The following is a 21689-nucleotide window of genomic DNA, read 5'->3' as shown; positions in this document are numbered from 1 at the left end:
GCACCATAGCATAAAGTAGACTTATAATAATGGCCGTATATCTTTGTTTGGACACGGACAACAATTTTGGGAAGCTGTAGGACATGCTGTGATTCAAGTCTTCTCAATTCTGTTTCGACCTCTCTGATCTACTCACTTCTCTCCATTTCCACGGTCTCATCACAGGCAACACTGTTGCTGTCCACCATTCAGCAAGGCAGGAAACCTCAAGTCTTTCACCGCATCACACCAACTCCACTCTGTGGCTCCCTCCAATCCATCCTCCACAGAATAGGAAAAGTGATTTTCTTAAAACATCTATTTCCTGTTAGGCAGCTGTGGCTCATTGCCCTTAAAATAAAATCCAAACACGTACCATGGCCTACGAGGTCGCTGAATGATCCAGCCCCTGCCAGATCTGCAGGCTGACTCCTGCCTCTGTTCCCTTTTCTTATTTTGCTGCAGCCCCTCAAGTCTTTCATCTCCTTGAGCACAGCCAAACTCTTCCCACCTTGGGTATTTGTCCTGTCATTTCCTCCACCAAGAAACTCTCTCCTCTCCTCCTCTTCCTGTGATTCATTCTTGTCCTTTAGGTATGGGTTTCCTGGGAGACACTGCCCCTTGACTTCCCTGTCTGAAGTAACTACCCCAGCTATTCTGTTTACCGCCTTCATAGCACACATTACAACTTATATATTCTTTGCTTAGTTACTTTTTACTGTCCCTTTCCTCATCCGTATATAAATTCCATTGGAGGTAGAAACAGTGTTTATGTTGTGCATCATAAGATAGCAGAGCGCCTGGCATAGGCTAGGCATTTAACAAGTGTTGAGGAGCGAGGGAGGGTGGATAGCCAAAGCTATGGGGGTAAGTGAAAACCCCAGAGTGCACGCAGAGCAGGGCCAGGCAGCCCTAGAACAAAACCCCAGTGAACACCATTGTTAAAGGGATTGAGAAAGAACTAAAAGGGGCCTGCAAATAAATCTTAGGAAGACTGGGAAGAGGATGACCAAAAGGATTCCAGGAGGGACAGTAACCTGGTCACATCCAAACAAATATTGATTATCTACTGTATTAATGTGTCAAAGAACTCCAGAAATACATGATATGACAACTGTCTTAAGTAGAAGAAATTCTGAAATGCTTCTACACTTTTTTCTTATTCAGTATCTTCTGGTGATGAAACAAGCTATAGAAATACACTAAGATAGCAATGTTTACTGAACATGTCCAGTTAAAAAACAAATTTGTGATAGAGTAGGGAAGAGAAATGACTACTGCAGCTTTCTGTTAAATAAATGTTATTATTCTTGGCAGAACCTGTTCAAGAACACTCCTCCTTATGTAAGGCTGACCCTAGTAAGGCTGCTTGGGTCAGTGTCTGTCTGGATTCTGCAGCCTAAATGCCAACTCTGTAAATTAAACCTGTCAAGTGACAGCTTTGCCATAGCACACATAACAAACCTTTGACATTTATTGATACTCCATTCCCTTTCTCTGGCCAGATTAAGTTCTCCTTTCCTAAGCTATTTTTGCCTCGCTTCAGACTGTGGCATAATTCAACATGTTCCTAACAATTTCATGGAGACTGTGGCCCTCCTGATTTCCAATTCCCAAATGATTTTCTAACGTGAAAACACAGTTTCATCCGACTTGAAGACTTACCTAAGCAATTTTTGGGTTTGTATTCAAGTTGATTAAACTTAGACATGAAAACTAAAGGGACAGAAAATTGACATAACAGAGATTTACTAAAGAGAATTGTTTCTTAAAATAGTTTTTAAAGGTTTTTCGAAAACTGCCTTAAGTCAGTTTTACAGAGAAAGATTACCTCTAATGATTGGGTTTGATGACTTAATAAAATGTTTATTTCTGATCCAACAGGATTCTTTTATCTAAAGATATTTACATCTTTAGCACCCACTGGGTAGGTGACTGACAGTTTCTATGTCTGACTGAGTCAAAACACAATAGCCCAAGTACAGGTACTGATTGGCCTACGGACTTTGACTGGCTTGTGACAAGCTTAATTCCTTGTTGGAGATTGCTGTGTCTAAAATTCACATAGAAATGATGATGTAGCACTGTTGTTTGATTTTTATTATTCATCAAAAGGATGAACTGATATCCTTATCCCAAGAAAAAAACATTGTACTTACCTATGGGAACAGATGTTAGCGAGACTTACTGTGGTGATTATTTGTGAAACACACAAATGTCGAATCATTATGTCAGACACCTGAAGCTAATATAATGTTATATGTCAATTATATACCTCAATTAAAAAGTAATAAATACACAAAAATATGTGGCTATTAAAAAAAGACGATAAAACTTTAAATCAGTAACTTAGGGAAAGAAAACTAAGTCATTTTTTAACATAGAGCTTGCTTTAGTTTTAAACAACATTCGTGCACTGAAAATTATATGTTCACAGAAATTTAAGTATACTCTCCATTTTAAACAGTTTTTAAAAACTTATTTTATTTTTGGCTGCGTTGGGTCTTTGTTGCTGCACGCGGGCTTTCTCTAGTTGTGGCGAGCGGGGATTACTCTTCATTGCGGTGTGTGGGCTCTAGGCGTGCGGGCTTCAGTAGTTGTGGCACGTGGGCTCAGTAGCTGTGGCACGCAGGCTCAGTAGTTGCGGCGCACGGGCTTAGTTGCTCCATGGCATGTGGGATCTTCCCGGACCAGGGCTCGAACCCGTGTCCCCTGCATTGGCAGGCGGATTCTCAACCCCTGCGCCACCAGGGAAGCCCTCCATTTTAAACCTTTTTTTAACAAATCACACAAGAAGATTCATTTTAGATATAAAATAGGCTGCTATATAACAGCAAAAGGAAAATAAGCCGTTACCATGTTGATAGTAGCCATGGCTGTATCCCCGAGTTTTCACGTTTGGGGCTATACTGCACTTAAGATCACCCCCCACTATTATCCCGACCCCCACTGGGGTATTTGCCTCCATTTCGTACACCTGGTACATCATTATACCCTGCAATCTCGTATTTCTTTTCTGGGTTGTTACTGTCACATTTGATCTTTCTATCACTGCAATGGTAATACTCTTGCTTTATTAAAATTGTTTTTATCAGACTTCCTCATGGTCTCAACCTACCCTTCATGGCCCTAGTAAGTCTGAGAAGATAGAAAGGGTTGAAATCCTCCATTCCTCTTATATGTCTGGTATAAGTGGCATCATTCAATGTTTACTAGATCTGCCATACTATAAAGATTTCTCTGCTCTTCGTCATCAGTTTTCGCTGATCTGTAGTCTCCTGCAGTGCTTCATCTTCCAAAAGGATTTTCCTCATAATGCTCTTACAGTTGTCTCCTTTACCTCCCAACTGTGGGCTTTTGAATTTTGAATATGCTGATGAAAAGTCCTGCCTACCAGGATGAACTCAAGGACACATGTTTTGCTGAGAAAAGTTAACTGCTATCTAGGCATTGTGTTTAGCTGGAAAAGAAGTCTTCCATCTTAGGGCTTCTTTCTGGAGCATTGCCGTTTCAGAAGTGTTTCCTTACTTCTGGATGTCTGGACCACTATTTGCAAGCTTGTTGGCTCAGTCTGAACCCTCTGCTTCAACAAGTTCGGATGCTGATGCTCCAAGTGCAGATCTATAGAGGTTAGTGAGTCCTCTGACCCCAGGAGCCTCCTAACCAGTGATGGGATGGACCACTGTTTTCTAAGAAGCAGCAGCTTAAAACTATTGGGCTCCACAGGGCACACACGCTCAGCAGTGAACCACAATAGCACATGACACACATATAAACACGGCAGCTGCCCGAGTCGCAGACCCATGACAACCCCGAGAGAATTCAGTGGGCTGGGCAGCAAGACCACGTTTATATCTTGTTGAAAGTGTGTCCTTTCTCTTGATAGCAAAAGCTCTATCTAGTTTTTCATCCTTGACTGTCTTTTCCAAGTAGAGCAAGGTGGAACCTCATCTGAGAGGCTAAGACGCGCCCCCTCCCCCCGCCCCTCCCCCTCCCCCCCCGAAGCTGATTGGTCCACTTGGGAGCTTGAGCCCAGCTTTGAGAGCTTGATGAGCAACAGCTCACAGGACATTTCATGTCAGCACTGCTTGTGATCATTACGGGATCTGGCTCACAAGCCTCACAACTTGTGTCTCAAGTTCTACAAGAAAACTGGCTAATACTGATTTGGCTCTGCTTAGCTGAACTTCTATCTCGTCCCACCAAACGCATTTTTTGAAAAGCTTTCACTCTTCCAACTAGCATCACTGTGCTGACAAACTTTTGGCGTGAGAGCAGCTGACTGAACATGGGTTTTTTTTTAACTACACTATTGTAGATGTTGGTCAAGCATTTTATTTATTATGGTGTTGACTGTTCCCATGATACGTCGCCAATATTTTCTCCCCATGGGCCATTAAATATTTTAACTTTGTCAAGAGCCTTTTGCCGTATCAAAGTTTTAAACTTTTATGTAATGAAGGGGCATCATATATTTCTCAAGCTCTTTGGTTTTCCTTGACTTAGATGGATTCAAGAGTTTCCAAGGCAAGCAATTTCCTTAAGATGAAGGTGATTTGACTTTTATTCCCGTAAAAGCCTTCCTGACCCAACTCTTTTTTGAAAGCGCTAACTTTGTTTACAGAGTATGACGTTTATAAAGAAGTTGAATAACTATGCAAGCACAGTCTCTAAGTAGAAGTTCTAATAAATCCTAAGATGCTGTACTACACTGACCAAGGAAACAATGTGATCCCTAAAGCCCTCTCCAACCTATGCTCAGTGCAAACAGCAAACAAAAGGCCTCAGTGTTAGTAGAAAGCCGAGTTCTTCAGAGCAGGTAAAACTTCTGTTTACTCCTTCCAGAGAGCAGAAGAGAAAGAGTTTTCAGACTAGAAATGACAGAGTTGCCCTTGTGTAACACAGAACAACCGTGATAAGCTTTACTTGTTAAGGGCCTAAATAACGGAAGACAGTGGGACGGTTCTGAAAAGGAACAAAAAGGGAAAAGCGCCAGCTGAGACGCAAAGAGTTCCATCGGTCCTTGACCAAGTCGAAGGCTCTTACAATTTTTAAAACGCTGCCTAACCGGCCCTCACCCGCGACAACGCATCCAGGGAGCCGCAGCACAGAGGCTGCGTGGGAGTCCGCAACGCCACGCTTGAGCCGGCCGCAGCTGCCCGCGTGCGGGGCACGAAGGCGTGCCCAAGAGAGCCCGCGGGCGGCAGAGCGCTCCGGCCGTGCCTCGCGATGCCCTCCCGCCTTCCGCTGGATGTTCGCCGAAAGAAGACCTCCCCGCTCGAACGTGCCCGCAACTGCGCTCGCGCGGTCCGGGCCCGGGGCCCAGGCACCCCAGGGGTCGTCGCCCGGCAGCCGCAGGGCCGTAGAAATATTTATTTGATGACGGGGATCGCAAGGCGCAGGTGCCACGGTAAACCGCAGGCAAAGCCGACCGCGGTCTGACCTACGGCAGAAGGAAGCAGGGCCGGGACTGAGACCCGGTTCCGGCTCCGAGGGGACTGCGTTTATCAGGCGAGGCCAACTCCAGGCCTCGCCTGGTGAAGAGAGCGCACGCACTCATCGGGGTTTTAAGGAGGAAGTGCGGCACCTCCTCCCTCTCCCGGCCCTTCCCCCTCCCCTCCCCGTCCCTCCTCCGCCACTTCCCGCCCCCGCCGGGTGGCGCTCCGACTGCAGCGCGGCGCCATTCATCAACCGGTTCACACCGGCAGCCGCCGCCGCTCCGTGACGTCCGCGGGGCGGGCCTCCGCCCCCGCTCGTCGGCGCGCGACCTGGGGTCCGGCTGCGATTGGTGGCCTGGGGGCGCACGTCAGGCGCGCTATAAATGGGAGGGCTTGTGACGCAAGGGCGCCTCGGCGCGCGTATTGGCCCCCTGGACTGAGGGCCGGTGAGGCTGCGCGCCCTTCTCGGAGCCGCTCGCTGTAGACCGAGTCCGGTTCCCCCGCCGCAGCCGCCGTCACCGCCGCCCGCGAAGCCGCCTACGCCGCCGCCGCCTCCGCCCCCGCGACGACCGCCGCCGCCCCTGCCCTGCCGCCGCCGCCTCGGGACCGGCTGTATGATTAGGCCACAATCTTCAATGAGTAGACATATTCCTGTGAGTACCCGCGCCCCGCGCCGCCGCCTTTGTTCGGAACCCGGCGCCCGCCCGCGTCCCGGCCCGAGTCCTGGCGGTCCTGGCGGCGGGGGCGCCGGGGGCCGAGCCCGGGGCGCTGGGCGGGGCGCCCGGCGGCGCGGCGGCCCAGAAGCCGCTTTATGGCCGCTTCTTCGCCCCGGCGTCCTGCGGGCCCGGCCGGCGCCCGGAGGCCCCTTTGTTTGCCGCGGGGCCCTGGGATCGGGGACGTGGCCCGGGTGGGGCGCGGGCTGCGCGTCACTGTGGCGGGCGCGCCCCCAGCCCCGGCGGGCGGGAGAGGCGGCTACGCGCGGGCTGGGCAGGGCTCTCCGGCGCGGGGTCGGCGGGACTGGGCCTGTGGGCCACCGTGCGCTCCGCGGCCGGCACCGGCGCTCGGACAAAATGGCCTCGGCGCCGCACTGAAGGTGCGGCGCGAACCCGTGACCCGGGCCGGCGCGGCCTCGCCAGGTAAGCCGGCCGCCGCGGGGGGCGCGCCCCGCCCCCGGGCCGCGGGAGCGAGTCCAGGCTTGTCCTGCGCCGGGGCGGGCGGGGCCGGCGGCGCCTTGCGATCGCGGGCTCTTGGGCTGCGCCTGAGTGTCCCCTGGCGCGCCGTGTGCTTGCCTTCTGTGGACTTGGGGCGCCGTGGCGAGCCACACCCGCGGCTGTGAGGCTGAGCTTGTGCCCGCGGAACCCGCTGCCGTTCCCAGCGCGGGAGCTTGTTGCGCCGTAGCTGGCGCCGTGGGCTTGCTTGAGATCCAGCTTGTGAGCCACTGCCTCCTGGTACTTTCTCTCTCTCTCTCTTTTTTTTTTTTTTTGGCCTCACCGAGCCGCTTTTGTGGGATCTTAGTTCTCCGAGCAGGCATCGAACCCGGGCCTTGGGCACTGAGAGCGAGGAGTCCTAAGCCCTGGGCGGCCAGGGAAGTCCCATCCTGTCGCTCTTTTCGTATGAGTTTTGTTTGATGACAGTAGAAAAGTTGGAGACCGGAAAACCAGATCATTCCCAGGAGTGAGCAGTATTTTACACATGCTCTATGCCGGGTGCGTTATCTAAAGCACAAGTAGATACGGGACAGCCTCGGCAACGAACCGTTGGGCGCAACAGAGATGTGTTGCTTGGACTCTGCAGTGGGACAGATCGGCTTAGGCTTCTTCACAGAAGTTGGTCCCCCAAGCCCCCGTGTGTGTGATTGCGGTTATATGCAGTGGGAGGGGAACAATTCCCTCGCATTTCCAGACTTCCTATCGTGGATGGTTTTTCCTGGGGCAGAGAAATGGGGACTAGGGGAGTGTCTCGGGCAGAAGAGAAAGCTGTCAGGTATTAGTGGTCATTTCTGCGCTTGTGGAAATCCATCGTCCGTCTGTCCGTCGTCGTCCCGTCCCCCCCTCAGCCACTGGGTGCCTGCACTCAGTAAAAATAACCAGGTCACCAAAAGACTTCTTTCTGTATTGCTTTCTGTGCTTTCTCAGGAAACCGCTTGCTTGAAAGGGGTGGATATGGCCAAACTCAGCTCTAACAGGAATTTCAGCTTTCAGTTGAAAAAAGGTAGTACGCGGAAATCAGAATACTGAGATAAGAGCCCTTGACCTTAACAGCTTTGCAGATCACTTTAATTCATTGTCATTGGAAAGGCGCCAGAATACACTTTTTATTCTAAGGAAGTAGTGTGTAGGATTTGAAGGGAAAGTATAATTGAAATTATTGCCAGTTACTGCTGTCACACTGTTAACAGAACAAAGTCTTCAGTGGCAGTTTAATCACTAATTTTCTTAGCCCAGCTCACAAGTCGATGAAGTAACATCTGAGGGTGGGTTTGAACAAATTTGGATTAATGAAAAGTTATCTTGCTTATGGGACACCTATAAAGACATGATTCCTGAGGCTAGTTCCTTTATTTTCACAGAAAAATGAACTGGGTTTTTGACTTAATGTTTTCTGTGATTGGCTAGGTCTTCATACGAATTATTCTTCAAAACTTAGCGTTCTTTTAGAAACTATAACTAGCATGGGACTCAGTGAAAATGAGATGAGATAGTTTGAATGTAGTTTTTTAAGCCTTTTTTAATGCTTAAATTTAAACTTAAGCATAGTAAACTAAGGGAATCTTTTGATTTCAAAAGATTTTATTTGGTAATTGATCCATGAGAATATCTGTGAAGGGTTTGGGGCAGTGGCTGGCTCTCAGTGCTCTTGTTAACCTGCTATGAATTTTTTTTTTTTTTTTAGTCCTCTGTTTACTCCCAACCACACAAGCTCCTTGTAAACTACTTGGAAGAAGACTAACGTCAACATCATTGTTTTTCGTGTATATATTATGAAAATATCCTGTGAATATTCATGTAATATTTGATACTAACATAAAATTGATTTAGATCTTTAAGGGGAACTTGGGGAAAATATAATTGGTGGTAGCAGTTACCTTGCTTTTGAGACCTATGAAAGAAATGTAAGGTAATTTACACTATCCCACCACCACCTCACTCTGCTTTTTCTTTCAATTAGATTTCAGTTTAAGACAGGATAACTGAAATTTCGGTTTTAAAATACAAAAGACTATTACAATTATGAACGTCTTTTTTATAGTTATAAATGGGAGTTGTGTGTATATGTGTAAGTGTGTGTGTGTGTGTGTGTGTGTGCACGCGCGCGCACTTACGTTTCACATAAGTTGACAACTTGATTTCAAGTTGATTAACTTCCAGAGACTCAGATGAGAAATATCTGTTAAAGGGGAATGATAAGTTAATAGGTTGTTAAGGATCAAATGAAATAGTATATATGGGAGCATTTTGAAAACCAGTTTCGTTTTTTCTTCTAAGAATATATTGACCAATTATTGAATTTTTGTAGTACGTAAAAATATTTTGGTAGTTGGAAAAATCAATATAGAAAGTTGTACGTAATAATTTAGAAGAATTTAAAGCAAGTAGCCCGGTTTTAAAAGGAATAATTACTAGAAGAATGTGTGTAAGGGATATTCACCAACTGTAACAATGATATGAGGGGTGTTTACTTAAAGTAATCCTCGCTTATTGATTTAATCTGTAATCACCTTGTATTTTGTGGTTCAAGTAAAAGTTTAAAAGGTGGCTTGGGCCCAGATTTGGAAAGATCGTTGTGCACTTAAGTACCGTCAAAGCATAACATGTTCCTTTTGAATTGAAAACAACTTTTTTTCTCTCTCTTTCTCTTAAACAGCAGTTCTGTGGTGTTCTTGGTCACACATTTATGGAGTTTCTGAAGGGCAGTGGAGATTACTGCCAGGCACAGCACGACCTCTATGCAGACAAGTGAACTGTAGAAATTCATTACTACTCCACCAAGAAGCCCCCATAAGAGTGGTGAACCTGGACACAGAGGTGTTGAATTGAAATCCACAGAGCATTTTTCGCAAGAGTTCTGACCTGGATGGGGTAAACCTCAGTGCACTTCCTTTCTCTTGCCTCAGTATTACTGGATTGAAGAATTGCTGCTTCTTGTCAGGAGGTTCATTTCATTTCCCATTACTCCCAGCTTCATACTCAAAAGCACTGAGAATTTCAAGTGGAGTGTATTGAAGTAGACTCAGTTTCTTTGCATCATTTCTGTATTCAGTCTTTTAAATTCTTTCATAACCCTGTTGAGTGTTTTTTAACTAAATTAACATGGCTCGAATGAACCGCCCAGCTCCTGTGGAAATCACTTACAAGAACATGAGATTTCTTATTACACACAATCCAACTAATGCGACCTTAAACAAATTTATAGAGGTAAGTTTTGATGCTTTTTAATGTCTGAAACTGATTGTAGTTTAATAGTGGAGCCTTTTATGTAACAAAATAAAATATTTTGGAAATTGTGAGGTGTTATGGCTACAGTTCCAACCCTCAGAAATATCAGCGTCTTTACGTTAGAGGTGAATTATTTTATACATTTTGAGGAGGACATGTACTTGAGTTAGTTTAGATTTATAAGTTAATATCTAGTTCTTCATGCCTCACAGTTTGCTTAATTTAAATGTATATGTGGACAGTGTAACAGTATGGCTCTTATCTTACTAGAAATTTGTTGGAGGGAGGCTCCACTTGTGGGTTTTTCACATATTTGCTTATTAGCATAATGACTGATACTATAAACCAGAGTTAGTTTATGTCTTGGCCCCCTGTTGATGCTTAGGATGCAATTATCAGCTACTGATCTACTAATTCTGTTTCTGGAAGGATTGTAATGCTGAATAATTTATTTGGATGCATACACATTTTATTTTATAAATATCTATAGATAATCAGAAACAGCAAATAGGCCTTCCAGATCATAGAAGTACTTTTATTTTTGATTGTCGTCTCTATATTTTTTAAATGCCAGAAGAATTATAATTAGTAATAATGCATTATGAGTCTTAAAGCCTCTAGTCTTAAATGGTGCGGGGTTTTTAACACCGCATTTTTGAGATTTTACTCTCTGAACATACTTTTAAGGCGCTAAACTATACACCGTGCACTGCAAATGAGCAAAAGTTTAAGGAGTTAATATAAGTCAAGTCAGATTGCTTATAGTCATGAGTGATTCCTTTGGTCCTTTGTTCCTGAGTTGCTTCTGATCCTCTTCTGTTAGTGCTTCATCTGGCCAAGGTTACCGTGACTATAGACAACTTCAGTAGATGAAGGGCCATGGGATTTTTTTTTTTTTACTTAAAATTTATTAAAAATATATGATGTTTAACATTCCCTTTCCTTTTAATGCTATTTTAGTATTGTCACTTAAAACAAGACTTGTGACAATAAAACTTAATAAGACCGTGTTAAACATACATGATTTTCTGTTAACCTGTTAGAGAGGTGATCAAAATGACAAATGGTGAGCAAGAGTGACGTGGTTATGAAGACTTCATATGCTTTTTTACATATGTTTTATCCAGGAACTTAAGAAGTATGGAGTCACCACAATAGTAAGAGTATGTGAAGCAACTTACGACACTAGTCTCGTGGAGAAAGAAGGCATCCATGTTCTCGTAAGTGTTTAATGGTTCCCATATGTTCACAGTGCTGTGCTGCCAAAGTTTAGTCAGATAAACCACTGGCTTCAGAAAGCTTAATTGTTGCAAAAGTTGTTGCAAAAGTATACACTGTCTTAAGGTCCAAATAAAGGTGAAAGCTGAGCAGAGGTTTGAAGCAATAAAAGATCTTTATAAAGATTCAGCACGTATTTGCATTTCATTGACAGTGGGGTTTCATAAAACGTTTGTGTAAACGTTAAAAGAAACTGCTTCTGGCAACATTTGGGTGTTAGAATTGTAGAGTGATCGTACGAGTACATTAGAAGTCTGAGACGTGAACTCTCTTGACCTAGGATTGGCCTTTTGATGATGGCGCACCGCCGTCTAACCAGATTGTTGGTGATTGGCTGAGTCTTGTGAAAATTAAGTTTCGGGAAGACCCTGGTTGTTGTATTGCCGTTCATTGTGTTGCGGGCCTTGGGAGGTAAGAGAGTTTCTTAAACCCATTTAATGATACTGGTCTTCATTCTAGTTAAAGCTTGAGTTTGACTCCCGTAAAGACGCGGTTGTCAGTTTGTGAATCAGTTTGCTTTGTTAGGTTACTTACTGAGTTAAATTTAAAAGTAGGTGAGTGTAGCAGTAATGTGTTCCAGTACATTTGGAACTGACAGATGCTATCGCTGAAATTTATACTTGCCCATGTGGGCGGAATTACTTAATTGTGTGTTCTAGGTTGTGTCCATAGTATTGGGAATCACTGTCCAAGCTCATTGGAAAAAGGATCATGAATTGTCTCTAAGGTGTTTTTGCACTGCATATGGTGAGTTTGTGGCAGGGTTCTTGATCCTGGAGAATCCTGATTCAGTAGGAACTCATTACACAGCAGTGCCAAAATATACGTGCCCGTAGTTGCAAATTGCTACCACCACCCTCCTCCCCCACTGCACAGACCATGGCCCTAGGGAGGCTGGCGTGAAACTGTGTCACAGTCTCATTGATAATAAAACAAAGCAATTTTTCCTGGAAGATCTTTAAGTGGAAAGTATTTTTCACTGCTTGGAATTTAGAAAATATTGTCCACATGTGTCGAGATTTACCCTCTCCCTTAAATTTTTTCAGGACTGCTCTCCAGTGATACAGGTCTTAATTTCTAGGCTTATTTGTATTAGTTAAGGACATAGTTGTCTTTTTGGTTATAGATTAAAAACCTGGGTTTGATATGAAAATACTGATACTCTATTAATTTAATTTTTAACGTAAAGTCCAACATTTTCTATAGGTATTAACGTAGGAAGTGCGGTAAATAATAGTGCTTTCGGGTGGGGAAATGTTCAGAGTATTGAATTTTCCAGGATTTGACTTTGAAAAATAATTTACTATAATTCTTACCTTACCAGAGCTCCAGTGCTTGTCGCCCTAGCGTTAATTGAAGGTGGAATGAAATACGAAGATGCAGTACAGTTCATAAGACAGTATGTATTTAATACGTTCTTTCCGTTTGCACTTTTTATTTCCCTGTTGAATGTTAGCGAATTTAAATATATTACTAGGAAAGCAATTTGTTTCCAAGAGCCTGTCTGACCATTTTGTTCATTTTTAAGATAGTATTACCACCAGGGAATATCTTACTTGTTTGCATTCCATGTAGATACTCATATTACAAAGATTCTAATCCAGTAATAATTCTGTAAATTATTGTTTTACTTTAAATTCTTGATTGAATATGTTGCTTGTTTATCTGCCCTTTTATTGAGGTATAGTTAGTTAAAATGCACAGATATCAAAGGTCAATGAATGGACGGTAACAGCCAAATAAAATAACCACTCAGTGCAATATACAGAATATTTTGATCATTTCAGAAAGTGCCCTCATGCTGTTTGTAGTCATCTTCCCAACCACCAGGGGCAATCTCTTTTTGACTCATATTACAATAAGTTAGTTTTGCCTTTTCTTGGGCTTTATATAAATGAATTGGTAAGTTTGGACTATTTTATAACTACCTCTCAAAAAGATTTAGAAAATTAACTTTTTACGGCCCTTTTCCCATTTACACATGGATGCTGATCCATGTTTCTACATTGTCACAATGTAATAATCAAAAAATAAATTGCTACAAGAAAGGTGATGATTGCCTCCTATAGAACAGTAAATGTTAATTATAGAGGGACTTTGCTTTAATTCGTCTTTTGTTTTCTTCCTTCTAGAAAGCGACGTGGAGCTTTTAACAGCAAGCAACTTTTGTATTTGGAGAAGTATCGTCCTAAAATGCGGCTGCGCTTCAAAGACTCTAATGGTCATAGAAACAACTGTTGCATTCAGTAAAACTGGGGTGCTTGATGCCATTGCTTGGAAGTGGAACCTAGACAGGACGGGATTTGTCATACATGTTAGCCAGCACGTTGGCTTGGTGAAGTCTGATGAAGCTTCCATAGGAGTGTTGAAACGCAGTTTTACCAGGCCACAAGCCTGGCAGAATTGCAGCCTCTATGTTTGGGTTATGATCAACCTACTTGGACACTTAGCAAAGGATTCTTGCTGTTCAGCATTTAAAATGTGCTTATCGTTTGTACCAATTGACTTTTCCTGAAATCATGTAGTATGGAGTCATTCATGTCTTTAAATCTGTTTCCATGCCAGATTCTTATCAGTATATAAGAAATTTAGAAAGACTAGGTGCCAAAATACCCAGCACAATTCTTGTTATTTTTAGTATCGAACTAAAATCCCAGGAACTATGAAAACTCTGGACCTTATGTGTTTTATTCTTTCCATCATTTCAAACATAGAAAGTAGGGCCTATAAGGTTATTTGCTCACAGTATGTTTACATCTTCCACATTCATACCAGTATACATCAGATTTGCTCGTTTGGTTTTTTTTCATTAACCAAGTCTTACCAGTGATTATTTAATGTCTTTCTATAAATCTCATTTTGTGCTGTTATGGAAGACCTCCGTTTTGAAAATCTACATTGTACAGAAGCACATGTCTAATGTCTCCAGACAAAAAAGCCTTACAGTTAATTTTAATGTTTGCACTTTGGGGTGCAACTTACAGGGAGGGCCTGAAAAAGGAATGGGAGGGGGCTATTAAGTATTTTTAGTAAAATGTTGCCTTTGTCTTGTGCAGAACATGTAGAATATGCGCTTTAATTTAGTAAATATTTTTTTAAAATGTAGAAATACTTTGTTATTGTAGCTAAAACAATTCTTAATCATAAAATTTCTGAAATTCTTGTAATTTTTTTTCAAACTTATCTGAAGTTGTTTACCAACTTATTTTTGTTTGAAGTGTGATTCTCAACCTCTTGCAAAAAAAAAAAGTGGGTTTCTGCTAATGAATTGAGCAGACATTTAATATTTTATATGCCTTTTGAGCTGTGTAACTTAATATTTGGATACTTGACAATTTGTTTTATTATGTGATTGATAAAATGGTGATGTGTATTAACGTCAGCTCAACCATATATTTATACTGTCCGGGAACATGTGGTTATAGTTCTGTGGGAGAAATAATTTGTCAGTGTTCACCAGCTTGTAAAAATCTAGTGCGAGAGCTTAAACATTAAATAAATGATGAAATGCATTTATCGTCATTGAAGTTGTTTTGCTTAAAGTTAACTTATTTTGTAGAAAACGATAAGAAAGAATTGCACTTCACTTACTGCCATTTGAAGCATGGATTTTTTTTTTAACAAATGAAGGATTAAATGAAGTTGGCGTGATAAGCTCCTTATAATTAGGCAGGGAACTATTTAATAATAAAAGTGCTTTACATTATAAATTTTTTTTTTAAGGTTTAGATAATCATGAACCAATGTACTCTTACGTACTGAGGAGAAAGGCCATGATTTGAAGCTCAGTTCCACCAACTAAGTGGTTTTGGCCAACTTAACTTCTGAGCGTCAGTTTTCTCGTTAGCATATCAATAATTACATACCTTTATAGGTTTTGAAATTAATTCAGACATAAATTTTTGGCATGTGAGGTCTTAATAAGTGTTAAGCTTCCTTCAGTAATCTGAAGTACTTTTGCATAGCTCGTGTTAATCTAAAAGGGAGAGATGTCCTTGTCTGATAACCCTTTTTTTAAAAAAATAGCTACAACTGAGTAAAAGCCTCAAACTTTGAGTAAAAAAACGATACTCCACCCTATGTTTTAATGAATTTGCTTCCATTTCTTCATACCAGTTTAGCAATTAATATACTCCATTCTTGAAACTTAGGCTGGTTGTATGCATTAAGTTGTGAATGGAAGGATTAGTAGTAATTCTATAATTTGATATATATTGCCAGACTAATCAGTTGATGAATGTAGCTATCATAGCTACTTACATATTAAAGGTCTTATTATCAGGTAATTTTCATAATTCAGTTACCTTATAATCCTATATTAGTTATCCCACATTTACACGTAAGGGATATGAGCCTCTAGTTAGGTGATGAGCTCATAAGTGGTAAAAACTCAGGGACTCAAACCTGTGTGACTGTCCACTCTACCACACAGCTGTGACTGTATATATGCCTGGCCATTTTTTTATGTTACCAGTTGTTAAAGCTCTTACATGAGTTTTCAAACTCCTGCCTATGGAACCCATTTTGTTTAAGGACAAAGTGTTCCACAACACTGATTTTGTAAATTTCTTCATTTAGATTAAAACCTTTTTTATTTCTGCAGAAAATCCCTTTTGAATTAAGTCAGGATAGGCTAAGATATGCTGCAGAAACAACCAACCCTGAGAGTAACGGATTTATTTGTCACTTAAGTGTCATATCAGAGGGACCCAAGCTGTTGGAGCACTCTGGGACAGTGCTTGTTGTGACAGAAGGCAAAAAAAGGCTTTGGAGTGACTAAGAAATCATGCTTAACACTTTTATTCAACTCATTGGAAAGAACTGGCCACTCAGCACAATCTATTGTGTACTGAAAAGCCAGAAATACACAGCATTAATCACTACCACATCACTTATAGAGTGGATTTATATTTAAAGAGTATATCTACAGCAACATCCCACAGAACTGAAATATTAAGCATTAGGGGATAAGGTTTCCAAACAACCAAAATGGAGGTCAAGAAGTTTAGTGCTTATTGAAGTGTGTGCTGATTAGGGAATCATAGGTGCTTATGTAAGCCTATTTAATCTTAATTTAGATAAAACTAAGGTAGCTGTGGTAATTTGGTTTACTAGTTAGTGTTACATATATATGACTTAGTTTTATGTTTGCTAGGATTTACTCAAGTATTAAATGCCAAATTTAATTATCATGCTTTTTGTAAATCCAATACATACATATCCTTTGAGGAAAGAAGCACTTTTTCTTTCTGAAAGTAATAGTCTGTGGTTTGTTGGCAGGGCTGGGGCAAAAGAAGAAGCAAAATTCTAGCCCTGAAAGAGCTATTGAATTTTCAGTTGACTAGAATCAGGAAATTGTGCAGTAGTTCCACAGGTGTTCATTGAGTGAACATTATATGCCATGTATTTGGCACTGAAGACAAAGTGATTAGGACAAACTTGGTCCCTGCCTTCATGGAATTTAGAATAGCACATCAAATTTAAACTTAAACTGCTGGGTATAGCATAATAAAAGCCAGTGTATCTAAACCAACACCACCTCTGCCTAAAGGTTCTGGCTTGCAAAGGAAGTATGTTAAAATGCCCCTGCTGCAAAAGTATATTCAAATAATTTTCATGGGTAGCTATCAGGTAAATGCCATTAGCATACAGATTCAAAGAAAGCAAATATTTAGACATTAATGATAGTTGTAGTTATGTCTGATACATATGCTGTGCATGAAAATTAATACTGCCAGGTTTGATAGGGCTCACTGGTGCATCAAACTAAACCCATCACAGAAGTGCAGCTCAAACACCAAAAACTTGACAAGATGAACTTCCAAACCTTGGCACTGAGTTGTTTGGTCACACATACGGAATAAGTCGTTCTTGCAGGGGATCTAAAATTACCAACAATTTCTACTTGAAAAATTTTTCTGCCCACTAATTCTACCTCCTGATGGATGAAAAAAGGCTATCATGACTTAGTTCCAACAACCCTGACAGTGTAGGCTGCTTCTCTCACTTATTTTTTTCTTTCTTTGAAAATTTTATTTTTTTGTAACCATACAACATAGGCAAAAGTAGTACTAGTAACTTTTCATTTGATGACAACATATGGTGTCATTAATTGCAAACAGTATGCAAGAGATGTGTTGGTTACAAATATTGCTTACAAAGTCATCAAAAGAGAAAAAAAAAGTTATCTTGGTAACTTTGTTAAGTCCTTCGCACTGTTCTCACTTTTGACACTGAATGCTTCTCACTACTTTTCAGCTTTTGGAAAGTTAACGAGAGGCAACTTGCTTCACTTACTGCTTTGCACTTGCTTGAGAGGACTAATCATTTCCCCCATGGTATGGAAGGCACAGGAACAGTTAACACAGATCTACTTCACAAAACTAAATAGTTCCCTGTTCCTTTGAAATCAGACCTTCAAAAGTTGCTCTTATTATCCTACTTGAAATATACAAAAATAAATTCCCAAACCCAATAGAAAGTAAAATTATTTTTTTTCCTCTTCCAACATCTCACTACTGGCGGAGACCTTCAACATGGTGGAAGAGTAAGACGTAGAGATCATCCTCCTCCCCACAAATGCATCAGAAATACATCTACATGTGGAACAACTCCTACAGAACACTTACTGAATGCTAGCAGAAGACCTCAGACCTCCCAAAAGGAAAGAAACTCCCCATGTACGTGGCCATGTGGCTGACAGGGTCTTGGTGCTCCAGCCGGGTGTCAGGCCTGTGCCTCTGAGGTGGGAGAGCCGAGTTCAGGACATTGGTCCACCACAGACCACCCAGCTCCATGTAGTATCAAACGGCGAAAGCTCTCCCAGAGATCTCCATCTCAATGCTAAGACCCAGCTCCACACTACGATGAGCAACCTACAGTGCTGGACACCCTACGCCAAACAATTAGCAAGACAGGAACACAATCCCACCCGTCAGCAGAGAGGCTACCTAAAATCATAATAAGGTCACACACACCCCAAAACACACCACCAGACGAGGTCCTGCCCACCAGAAAGAAAAGATCCAGCCTCATCCACCAGAACACAGGCACCAGTCCCCTCCACCAGGAAGCCTACACAACCCACTGAAACAACCTTAGCCAGTGGGGGCAGACACCAAAAACAGCAGGAACTATGAACCTGCAGCCTGTGAAAAGGAGACCCCAAACACAGTAACTTAAGCAAAATGAGAAGACAGAGAAACACACAGCAGATGAAAGAGCAAGGTAAAAACCCACCAGAGCAGGAAATAGGCAGTCTACCTGAAAACGAACTAAGAGTAATGATAGTAAGGATGATCCAAAATCTTGGAAATAGAATAGACAAAATGCAAGAAACTTTTAACAAGGACGTAGAAGAACTAAAGAGGAACCAAGCAATGATGAAAAACACAATAAATGAAATTAAAAATACTCTAGATGGAATCAATAGCAGAATACCTGAGGCAGAAGAACGGATAAGTGACCTGGAAGATAAAATAGTGGAAATAACTACTGCAGAGCAGAATAAAGAAAAAAGAATGAAAAGAACTGAGGACAGTCTCAGAGACCTCTGGGACAACATTAAACGCACCAACATTTGAATTATAGGGGTCCCAGAAGAAGAAGAGAAAAAGAAAGGGACTGAGAAAATATTTGAAGAGATTATAGTTGAAAACTTCCCTAATATGGGAAAGGAAATAGTTAATCAAGTCCTGGAAGCACAAAGAGTCCCATACAGTATAAATCCAAGGAGAAACACGCTAAGACACATATTAATCAAACTATCAAAAATTAAATATAAAGAAAACATATTAAAAGCAGCAAGGGAAAAACAACAAATAAAACACAAGGGAATCCCCATAAGGTTAACAGCTGATCTTTCAGCAGAAACTCTGCAAGCCAGAAGGGAGTGGCAGGACATATTTAAAGTGATGAAGGAGAAAAACCTACAACCAAGGTTACTCTACACAGCAAGGATCTCATTCAGATTAGATGGAGAAATAAGAACCTTTACAGACAAGCAAAAGCTGAGAGAGTTCAGCACCACCAAACCAGCTTTACAACAAATGCTAGAAGAACTTCTCTAGCAGGAAACACAAGAGAAGGAAAAGGCCTACAATAACAAACCCAAAACAATTAATAAAATGGTAATAGAAACATACATACTGATAATTACATTAAATGTAAATGTATTAAATGTTCCAACCAAAAGACATAGACTGGCTGAATGGAAAAAAAAACAAGACCTGTATATATGCTGTCTGCAAGAGACACACTTCAGACCTAGGGACACATACAGACTGAAAGTGAGGGATAGAAAAAGATATTCCATGAAAATGGAAATCAAAGGAAAGCTGGAGCAGCAATTCTCACGTCAGACACAATAGACTTTTAAAAAAAAGACTATTACAAGAGACAAAGAAGGACACTACATAATGATCAAGGGATCAATCCAACAAGAAGATATAACAATTGTAAATATTTATGCACCCAACAGAGGAGGACATCAAAACATAAGGCAAATGCTAACAGCCACAAAAGGGGAAATCAACAGTAACACAATCATCGCAGGGTACTTTAACACCCAAATTTCACCAATGGACAGATCATCCAAAATGAAAATAAATAAGGAAACCCAAGTTTTAAATGATACATTAAACAAGATGGACCTAGTTGATATTTATAGGACATTCCATCCAAAAACAACAGAACACACTTTCTTCTCAAGTGCTCATGGAACATTCTCCAGGATAGATCATATCTTGGGGCAGAAATCAAGCCTTGGTAAATTTAAGAAAATGGAAATTGTATCAAGTATCTTTTCCGACCACAATGCTATGAGACTAGATATCAATTACAGGAAAAAATCTGTAAAAAATACAAACACATGGAGGCTAAACAATGCACTACTTAATAACCAAGATATCACTGAGGAATTCAAAGAGAAAATCAAAAAACACCTAGAAACAAATGACAATGAAAACACGTTGACCCAAAACCTATGGGAAGCAGGAAAAGTAGTTCTAAGAGGGAGGTTTATAGCAATACAATCCTGACTGAAGAAACAAGAAAAATCTCAAATAAACAACCTAACCTTACACCTAAAGCAATTAGAGAAAAGAACAAAAAAACCCCAAAGTCAGCAGAAGGAAAGAAATCATAAAGATCAGGCCAGAAATAAAAGAAAAAGAAGTGAAGGAAACAATAGCAAAGATCAATAAAACTAAAAGCTGGTTCTTTGAGAAGATAAACAAAATTGATAAACCATTAGCCACACTCATCAAGAAAAAAAAGGGAGAAGATGCAAATCAATAGAAGTAGAAATGAAAAAGGAGAGGAACAACCATCCCTGCAGAAATACAAAGGATCCTGAGAGATTACTACAAACAACTATATGCCAATAAAATGGACAACCTGAAAGAAATGGACAAATTCTTAGAAAAGCACAACCTTCTGAGACTGAACCAGGAAGAAATAGAAAATAGAAACAGACCAATCACAACCACTTAAATTGAGACTGTGCTTAAAAATCTTCCAACAAACAAAAACCCAGGACCAGATGGCTTCACAGGCAAATTTTATCAAATATTTAGAGAAGAGCTAACACCTATCCATCTCAAACTCTTCCAAAATATAGCAGAGGGAGGAACACTCCCCAACTCATTCTATGAGGCCACCATCACCCTGATACCAAAACCAGACAAAGATGTCACAAAGAAAGAAAACTACAGACCAATATCACGGATGAACATAGATGCAAAAATCCTCAACAAAATACTAGCAAACAGAATCCAACAGCAAGTGGGGTTTATCCCAGGAATGCAAGGAATCTTCAATATATGCAAATCAATCAATGTGATAAAACATATTAACAGGGCTTCCCTGGTGGCGCAGTGGTTGAGAATCGGCCTGCCAGTGCAGGGGACACAGGTTTGAGCCCTGGTCTGGGAAGATCCCACATGCCACGGAGCAACTGGGCCCGTGAGCCACAATTACTGAGCCTGCGCGTCTGGAGCCTGTGCTCCACAACAAGAGAGGCCGCGATGGTGAGAGGCCCGCACACCGCGATGAAGAGTGGTCCCCACTTGCCGCAACTAGAGAAAGCCCTCGCACAGAAATGAAGACTCAACACAGTCATAAATAAATAAATAAATAAATAAAAGAACGTGAATTTCTTAAAAAAAAAAAACATATTAACAAACTGAAGAGGAAAAACCATATGATCAACTCAGTAGATGCAGAAAAAGCTTTTGACAATATTCAACACCCATTTATGATAAAAACCCTCCAGAAGTAGTCATAGAGGGAACTTATCTCAACATAATAAAGTCCATATATGACAAACCCAAAACCAACATCATTTTCAATGGTGAAAAACTGAAACCACTTCCACTAAGATCAGGAACAAGATAAGGTTGCCCACTCTAACCACTATCATTCAACATAGTTTTGGAAGTGTCATTTTCAATGGTGAAAAACTGAAACCACTTCCACTAAGATCAGGAACAAGATAAGGTTGCCCACTCTAACCACTATCATTCAACATAGTTTTGGAAGTGTTAGCCACAGCAATCAG

At 41.4% G+C, this 21689-nt stretch overlaps 2 protein-coding genes across 3 annotated transcripts; both read left to right on the top strand.

Moving 5' to 3' along the window:
- Nucleotides 1-5857: 5857 nt before the first annotated feature.
- LOC130704758 (uncharacterized) lies at nt 5858-9422 on the top strand. The gene is made up of 2 exons (XM_057528044.1): nt 5858-6070; nt 9282-9422. The coding sequence occupies exons 1-2, from the start codon at nt 6032-6034 to the stop codon at nt 9375-9377; spliced, it is 135 nt and encodes a 44-aa protein (XP_057384027.1). The 5' UTR covers nt 5858-6031; the 3' UTR covers nt 9378-9422.
- A 271-nt stretch (nt 9423-9693) lies between these two features.
- Nucleotides 9694-14643, top strand: PTP4A1 (protein tyrosine phosphatase 4A1). 2 transcript variants are annotated; one of them, XM_057528043.1, is made up of 5 exons: nt 9694-9832; nt 10981-11073; nt 11412-11542; nt 12456-12530; nt 13268-14643. In XM_057528043.1, exons 1-5 carry the CDS (start codon nt 9728-9730, stop codon nt 13644-13646), a joined length of 783 nt encoding a protein of 260 aa, XP_057384026.1. In that variant the 5' UTR covers nt 9694-9727; the 3' UTR covers nt 13647-14643. The 2 variants fall into 2 exon arrangements, with proteins under 2 accessions (XP_057384026.1, XP_007179277.1); XM_007179215.3 differs by having other exon boundaries at nt 13264-13530.
- The last annotated feature ends 7046 nt before the right edge of the window (nt 14644-21689 follow it).

The sequence above is a fragment of the Balaenoptera acutorostrata genome, chromosome 14 (assembly GCF_949987535.1).
Source record: "Balaenoptera acutorostrata chromosome 14, mBalAcu1.1, whole genome shotgun sequence".
NCBI lineage: Eukaryota > Metazoa > Chordata > Mammalia > Artiodactyla > Balaenopteridae > Balaenoptera > Balaenoptera acutorostrata.
This window is presented reverse-complemented; position numbering and strand designations above follow the sequence as displayed.